This window comes from Macadamia integrifolia, chromosome 3 (genome assembly GCF_013358625.1).
Source record: "Macadamia integrifolia cultivar HAES 741 chromosome 3, SCU_Mint_v3, whole genome shotgun sequence".
Classification (NCBI taxonomy): Eukaryota; Viridiplantae; Streptophyta; class Magnoliopsida; order Proteales; family Proteaceae; genus Macadamia; species Macadamia integrifolia.
Window position 1 is genome coordinate 117,499 of NC_056559.1, and position 8,788 is coordinate 126,286.

General features: G+C 36.0%; 1 protein-coding gene across 1 annotated transcript; it reads left to right on the forward strand.

Moving 5' to 3' along the window:
- Positions 1-5,889: 5,889 nt before the first annotated feature.
- Positions 5,890-8,739, forward strand: LOC122073213. The gene is made up of 3 exons (XM_042637750.1): positions 5,890-5,940; positions 6,844-7,330; positions 8,629-8,739. Exons 2-3 carry the CDS (start codon positions 6,850-6,852, stop codon positions 8,676-8,678), a joined length of 531 nt encoding a protein of 176 aa, XP_042493684.1. The 5' UTR covers positions 5,890-5,940; positions 6,844-6,849; the 3' UTR covers positions 8,679-8,739.
- The last annotated feature ends 49 nt before the right edge of the window (positions 8,740-8,788 follow it).

Sequence of the window (8,788 nt, forward strand, 5' to 3'; positions counted from 1 at the left end):
GGGTTAAAGGCTTAAAGATCAAAAAGCTTTGTAGAAATAAGATGACATAGGTGGAGGCTGGCTAACCCATTGAGCCAGTGGACTTGGCTTTCAGGCTTTGTCATGCTATTGAATGTGGTAATGGTAATTGTGTGGTTCAATGTATAATGGCATTATTAACTGGTGGATCAAGATCCAAAAAACTACAAGAACCATAATATTGGTGACTTACCAAGCGAAATGTTTGTAGTTGCTTTAATTTCAAATATGTTACAATTGGTCTTTGCTATCTGTTACATGAAATATCATGTTTATTGAGTTTAGAATTGCACAATCCATCCTGGAGAGAAGTCTTAAAAACTTCATAAATGCAAGTTGCAAAGTTGTTGGTTTGGCTTTGTTTCTTGATTGTATGCCTTCTTTTCTTTTCGGTTGGGGGTGAGGGAGGTTAAAAAGCATTGATCAACAAGCAAACATGGAGAGTGCCTACATGCTTTGAAAAGTTGGGCTGGGTTGGGATTTGGGAATGGATATTATGTGTACTGCAGCTTCATTGTGCACCTCTCCGCAGGTATTTCTGGTTTTTTTCTCCCCCTTCCCCAGCCAAAGCTTCATTTGTTTCGGATGGAATATATATATATATATATATACATATATATATATAAATGGAGTACAAAAATGGTATATGGCTTTAAAGTGGTTTTTATCTCGTCCAATGATGCATTCACCATGCTCTCATCGTATGGTTAATCTCTTTGTGAATCAAAATGTTCATGTGCTTAACTTGCACATGACCAAAGATGGGTATGTAATTCACAGGACCCCAAGGCACGGTTTGAGGAATAGGATTGGGTTGCAATGGTATCGGCTTTGTGGTCAATATCGTATTGGTCAATTAGTACGGATGAATGGTGATTAGGTACAAAATAATTTTTTTAATGACAACCCAAGGTTATTTCTGTCCGAGAACCATGCTCCAAGGTATCTGATTTTGATTTAGATATGCAAATTAGTGCCAAATGGCTCAGCTGTGAATGGCGTTGATGGATCTGGCTCCTCTTCAACATGTTGGGAACTTGGGATCCAATGATTGGGAGGATCTAGACAGGCACCCCAACACAAGGGTGTGCACCCTTGGGTTCTCTCAGTCATCGGATGTTTGGTTGGGCTCCCAATGCATTGGAGAGAATTTCTTTTCCTTGAATGGTTGTAATGAGGTCTTGGGTCAAAAACCTGCCTTCAGCAAGGCTTGTTGGGACCTCTTGATCTCCCATATACAGTTGTTCCATTGCACCTGTGCAATAGAGATGAGAGTTAAATGATGACATGAGATTCTAATCATGAGGTCATATCACCAATGGTAAAAGGGATTCTTTTTTCTCCACCACGGGTGAAGGAATACTTATTTTTTTTTATTATTATTATTATTATATTTCCTTGTATAATGGGTGACAGTTGAGACACAAAATTAAGGATAAATCTGTCACAAAAAAATAGTTATTATTTCCCGTATTTTCTTTCATTTATGCAACCAAACAATCACATATTCACATCTCCAATTTTCCTCGTGATTTTCTTTACAACCAAACTCAGCATTATTTGGAAACACACAAAGTAAAAATGGATTCAAAATCTGTTTATGTTCTGTACAAATTGAAATAAAAAGCGAATATTGATATTTCTTAAATCTTACTTTCTACATTAAGTTATCGTACATATTAGACTGGTGGAAGTGGAACAACCTTGAATTGGGATCCTATCCAATGATTTTCCTTCCATTGACTCTCCAACCTTTCACATGCACGCATGGGTTGTGTGCCACATGTGTTGCGGTACACATTAGATATAAAAAAATAAAGTTCCTTACAAACGGGAGGTGATTGAAGAGGATATTACAAAACATTAAAAAAATAATCACGAGGGCTAGTTACTTGATTAAAAGAGGATTTCTCATAACCTCAATATAGGGAAGAATCCACATGCCACACCAATGGCAATGTAGAAAATGATATCATCCAAGAGAGATTGATAGTGGGCCCATGTCAACATTGGAATCTTTACGTTGGTCTATCGTGCTTCTTTTTTTCATTAATTAAATTATATATGCTTCAACAATCTCATTTGCTGCAAACGTACATCGACTAAGTTTGACACTTAATTCATGAGAACTTATACAATTAAACACAATAAAATATAAGAGATCATATAGATACAAATTAACAAAATTATTAGTTATTAACCGTGGTACTAATTTGATTCCAGAAGATATTCTTTGGATTGAAGAGATCATTCATTTATATAAATAATAATCATGGGAAGGTGCTAATATAGTGATGTGTAGTGGGCCAAGCAAAGATTATCCATATTAATCTATATCAAGAGAAGATAGAGAGAGAAAGAGGGTGGAAGCTATTGTAATGACAATGAGTTTTTTTTTTTTTTTTTTGGGTGACCAACGTCACAGGTTAGTGCAAGTGGGCAATATATGTATCTCAGTATATATCTATGGAGAGATTCTGATTCTATTTTTGACCTTTTTTAAGGAAATGAAAAGAAAAAAAAAAAAAAGACATAATTAAGGTTTGGGAGAGTGATTGGTTTCCCTGAATCTTGGTTTGACGAGAGCACCTTTGCCCACCAATGCACCTGTGCGCCCCCCTTCTCTCTCTCTCTCTCTCTCTCTCAATCTCTCTCTCTCTCATATGCGAGGTTATAGAATACAGTATTGGGTATCGTATAATTGATATCAATATAAAATATGTATTGATTGTATCAGATGGATTTGAGATCAATAATTAGTTTTTGATAAAAAACTTCACTTTTTGACCAATAAAATTGATCCATATTGATACTCATATCCATGGGTTTCTGATATTGGTATTGTATTGATCAATATATCAATATCAGAAAGGTCATATTAGTATTAGGGGGGTAAAATAATTAAAAAAAAAAAACAAGATAATGATATTTTGAGAGGTAAAATGGTCTAATACAGACCGTTTAAAATATCTTAGACCTTGCCTATATAAATGTCGGCCTTCAATAATATTGATACGTTTCGATGAATACAATATCGATACCTATAACCTTATTGCCAAGTCATAGTCCATAGTAATTAGGGGATCGATCTGCAAATCACCTTTCTTTTTAAGTGGGTCCCACAGCCCGTAACATATTTCTTTCATCCACTTTAAGTGGATCCCACACCCACGCCCTTGTAACATATTTCTTTCATCGACTGCTCACTGCCCCGTGGGCAACTCCAAAGGGTTTAGTGGGGATTTGTGGGAAGGAAATGGAATGGGAATAACTCATTCTCTTCTCTGCCTCTCCATGTTTTCATATTTCATCATTCCGAATATGACATCTCTCCCCCTAAATGGAGAATATGACATGTCTCTCTCTCTCTCTCTCTAAATGGAATGGGAATGGCTCATTCTCTTCTCTTTTGCCTCTCCATGTTTTCATATTTCATCATTCAGAACATGACAAAACTCTCTCTCTCTCTCTCTCTCTCATCTGATGAAAGCAATTAATCATTCAATAAACCCTACATCCCTTACATCAACAAATCTTAGCCATACGTGTGTGTGGTTTCTCTAATCAGTTTAAGACTTGAAAGTGATAAAGTCAATGGGTACAGTGGTAATTTGGTATGACATTATTGCAATTACTGTTATTGTGAAATGGTCATAACATTCAAAGTCCAAGTGATTAATTATTGTTATCATATCCATCGTATTCATATTGATATCATTGGTAATTAATACTGATTAGATATCTATATTTATAGGAGAGAATAAAATGATCCAAAAAAAAAAAACAAGATATCAATATTTTTGAAGAACAAATTGGTCTAATCCATTTTCATATGATTAATCCATATTAATATCAATATCAGCCGAAATTAATACGAATACATATATTATGATGCCTAAGACCTTGTTATTGATTACCCTTTCAATATTTGTGAGAAAGAAGCTTTGCCAATTAAATGAATTAAACAATGAAGTGGAAGCAAAGAATACTTAAAAATAGAGTGATTGCAGCTTATCCAATCAGGTGAAAGTGAAAAAAATAATAATAATAAATAAATAGAAAAATAGAGAAGAAGGATCTAGATGGGTCGACAACTCTCCATCAAGTGATCATTTATTGAAGAGAGAGAGATAGAGAAAGATAGAGAGAGAGAGAGATTATTTCCTTAATTGAATCAACTAATAAAGGAAACATCATCATCAACTTTACTTCGTGTTATTGGCCTATTGGGTGATGCAAGAATTAAAAAGGGGTCTCACAAAACTACCCAACACCCACAGATAGAGCTTAGCCTTTTTCGGGCCCACCCATACTCATCAGGCCCATTCCATGATTTATTTGATGCCCCACTCAGTCCACTTTTAGTCTCTTCCCTTCTCCATTTCTCATCTCATTGTTCTTAGTTTTTTATGATTATACTCTGCCGGTTTAGCATTCCTTACGTCTCAAAAAAGATGTTTTTATCCCTTAAAAATAGAGAATGTGTCCAGATGTTCAAAACACTAGACTAATTGGATTTTTTATTTCATAATTAATCATTCGACTAATCTATCTATAGTTATATGAAAATTATCTAATTGTATCTTATGAAGATCGGGTTTCTAGATTGGGCACTGTTAAATGGTATCAAAATGAATTATTCATGCATTGATCATCAAATCCCAAAATCGATAAAATTGATGCGCATTCCATGGCTAGGAATGAAAGGGTTCCATCAATATTCCTTTAAAATTTATAATTATTACTGTTACCCTTTATTTTATTGAAGTTTATCAATCAATTACAACTCTCACATGCTAAGAAGTCATTCGCTTTCAACAAGACGTTTGATCACTTCATTCCCTTTAGCTTTAAGTTAAAAGTGGATTTCTATCCAAAAATAAATAAATAAATAAATAGTTAATGAGATCAAACCCACGGGACTAGTTAGGCCAAAGGGGTCTAGATACCTGTTGTTAGCAAGAAAAAAAAAAAAAGAGATTAGACCTGCCTCATATTAGATTATGACTCAGACTTAAACTTTGGACCTGAGAATTGTAGATGTGTCAAACCTAAGCACAAACCAATAGCATTTCCTTTTTAGCCATAATAATTACACACTCGGAAATTGGAACTAGATATTCTCTTATTGGTTTGGTATCGAATTCACCCATTCTCACACTAAAATCAATGAAATCAAATTGAACCAACCAACACCCCCGAGGATTGATTGTGTACACGATTGAACCGTAGAAATAGAAACCCGTATCCCACCCATACTTTGATCATTGCTTGGGTCATCAACCACCACTCTTCTTTGTATTTCCGAGCCGGGCTTTACTTTCTTCCCAAGCTGGTGGGTGGGAATGTGGGATTCGTCTAAGCAACTATATCTAATCTTCCACAAGGTACCCGACCCGACCCTTGTTCCGATTACTCCATCTACTCAGACCCGGAAATGAATCACATTACGGGACCTCCAATCCAATGGCAGATAACGGCCCTTATCCTAGATCTATCCGCCACGTATATGATTCAGAATCTGGCCTTTTTTTAATATCTTTTAGCCAATAAGAAACTAGAAACTGGACTTTTCCGTACACGTGGCCTTTCTTGGACCGCACTCACTAGCAATGATTAGGCTTCTGGGAAATGAGAGACTGGATCCAAATCTGACGGATATACCATCAACACGTATCCAAATGGTTTGGATGTCCTCTTATCCTTGTTCTATGATTGGCTGAGGCAATAGAATGATCGGACGACGTCAGAGGACCTAGAAGGATTGTACGCTTCCATATCAACCGTTGGATGAGATTCTGATAAAATCCAATCAATTAGAACAGTAAAATGTCCTCTTAAAGAGCTTATAAATAGAGAAGACGACGAGCTTCAACGGATTTCCTCCAGAGTGACGGACGAAGCAGAGAATTATTTGAAGAGGTAGAGATTTTCGAAGAGGTTTAGGCCATTTTTTTTTTTTTCATTTTTGATTTGAGGAGAAGGGATCTTGGTTATTTTTTTCCCGATTTTTCTCAGATTGAAGGGAGTTTTTCGTCTCGGATCCTCGTATTTGATTCAAATTTTTGAAGAAAAAGGTAAGCACTAGGGTTTCTGATTCTTGGCCTTGAACGTTTTTAAGGTGATTCAAGGAGTGAAGAGCAGGAAAATTGTGGATTTTTGAAGCTTTGGAATTGGTCTGGTTTGCTGAATCGAAGGATTTAGGTCGTTCGTTCGTTCGAATTTGTTCTTTTTTTTTTGGTTTATGATCCAGGAATTTCTTGTGCTTCATTCTCGCTAGTTCTGTGATCTCTATCCTTTTTGTTGAGTGTTTGAGTTCCTTTTGATTTAGTTAGTTCCGTTTGGTTTGTTTAGTCTTTTAAGTTCTTTCTATTTGCGGTAAATCCGCGTTTACCCCAGGAAAAAACGAAAGAAGAGGATAAAGGAGACAGTTTCTTTGGAATTTGGATGCTTGGAAACTCCTAAACTTCTTCGTGATAGATTTTTGTTGCTTATTTAGGATTTGTGACTTAAACGGTTATCCTTTCTTTTTTCGATCACATCTTATCCCTTCGTTGGCCAATTGTAATCTTACTTTTTCTTTCTTATTTATTTTAAGTGGATCGGTTATTCCTAATTTGGTGGTTTCTGCAGTAAGTGAATTTTCCTCTTTTCGGGTTTCAATTCTTTTGCCACAAACACACTGAAACTATTCTCATTTTTTCACCCCCAAAGCAACCTTTGCTCTTGGAGCCATTACATCAGGAGTACTCTCATTCAATCTCCTAATATCTTTATTGATTTTTTTGCTTCCATTGCCAACCTATCGATCCTTTTTTTTTCCAGGGTAGAATGTCTTTGGCTTTCCCTCGAATTTCTTGGTGGTTGTGGGGTGGAAAAGATAACGAAACTACTGTGTCCTCCGGCGCTTCTTTGAATTCTTCATCTGATTTGGGGTTGGGAGTGCGAGAATCAGATAATATCAAATTTCCTTCAGTGAAAGGCGGTAAGATGCAGTCCACGCCAAGAAGGGTTAAGCGGAAATGGCACAGCCGAGAAGAACGAAGAATCGACAGGGAATATGATTTAGTGCTGGTTCCATCGGATGGTGGGTGTTTATCGGGTTCTGAGTCTGACGATTCCGATTGGTCTATTGGGTGGTTGGAACCCCATGCCTCTGATTTCCTGAGCGACGATGAGACAGAGAGCAGTTTTGCCGTGCTGGTTCCATGCTATGGACGTGGTCGTAGGGAGCTGGTGGAGGTGGACAGCCCCAAGAACCAGTTTTTGAGTGCCATCGGAAACCTGCCCAATGGTGCAAACCATATTCTAGGTAAGGTCTTCGTTTGTTAACGTTTGTTTTCTACTTTTCTCCCTCCAAATTCATTATGTTCTGTACGATTTCGTATTATATTTGCCCCATCATGTTAGTGTGATTTTCTGTTTTGATGCCCTGTTTCTACTGTAAACCATTGTACACACGGGTAATGAATGCTGCCGGTTATGCTGAAATCATCTAGGGATCTTTATCTTTGAGGTTTCAAGTATTATAATAATATTGAACTCGGAATATAAATGATAATGGTTGTGACACTACTGTCTTCAGAGATAGAACTCGAGAATAATTTTGATTGCTCAGATAATTCTTTTCATCTTACCAACCGGTTTTATCATTTGAGGGGAAACATCTTGCCCCTTTTCTTGCTTTTTGATCGTTCTCATTGTTTCTTCAACAGCCATGTGACCTTTATCAGTGAATATTATAAAGGTAATAGGTCTCTGACCAATTTGTTATGGTGCTAAATAATCCTTGAACATCACTGCAATTTTAGACAAATGTTCTATAATAATAGGCATTATAATTTTATCAACAATTGAGTAATCTTAATTGAACTAGCCACCATGGTAATTATGACTGATAAACTCATTGTCTTAAATCTTCTCTCATTTGTGATATATATATATATATATATATATATTTGGTTAATTTTTTTCTTGGGCACTCACAGATTAACAGAACCCCTTTTTGGCTCATCTGATAAATTTCATTCAGTACATGGTTTAAAACTCTGATAGAATTTATGTGGTGTTTGTCTGACCCTGAATTCAGTATCCGAGGATGCATTCTTTCACAAAATGTAAAAACTTAGGTTGGGTAGAGACTACAGCTGTTTCTAGTGATTTTAATTTCACTCCTATGCTGTTTATATCCAAAATTGTATTTTTTAATTAGACTGATATTCTTTTTACTCATTTCAGACTGGGTTAGTTTTGGGAATATTAGTTACAATTAATTTGGTTCTGTAATTAATAGGCTAGTTAAATGTATTAGCTAATCAGCAGCAATATGGTGGACTCCTCCACATGAGCAATATACATTTTAATTGCTTTTGTCCTTTTTAGGTTAGACTGCCAAAAAAATATCTGAATTCTTAAGTAAGATTTGCAGTTCAACTGAAAGATTAAAATTATAGGAAGTGGGAAGAGAACATGAAGCATTTATTAACCTTTTATTAATTTATTGCCATTTGGACTGGTAGATATTGAGTTTCAATTTCAGTTTATGAGAAAACAAGTTGGGTCCTTTTGTCTGTGCTGACTCATTCTCTCCATTTTACTTCTGATTTGCAGAAAGCAAGAAGTATATGGAAGAGTGGTTATCTTCCCTTCAAAACAACTGAGGATGGCTGGTGGTTGTTTTTTGTAAGATTGGTCCTACTTCAGTGCTTCTTATATGTGGTTTAAAAAACCTACTCTGTTTTCAGGTTATAAAACAAAAAAAGGGGGGGGG

What these genes read in the sequence shown, in the direction of transcription:
- LOC122073213 (XM_042637750.1), top strand. Translation starts at nt 6,850, where the DNA reads ATGTCTTTGGCTTTCCCTCGAATTTCTTGGTGGTTGTGGGGTGGAAAA. An exon ending in TGGTGCAAACCATATTCTAG is followed by an intron (nt 7,331 to 8,628) that starts GTAAGGTCTTCG and finishes TCTGATTTGCAG; the next exon opens with AAAGCAAGAAGTATATGGAA.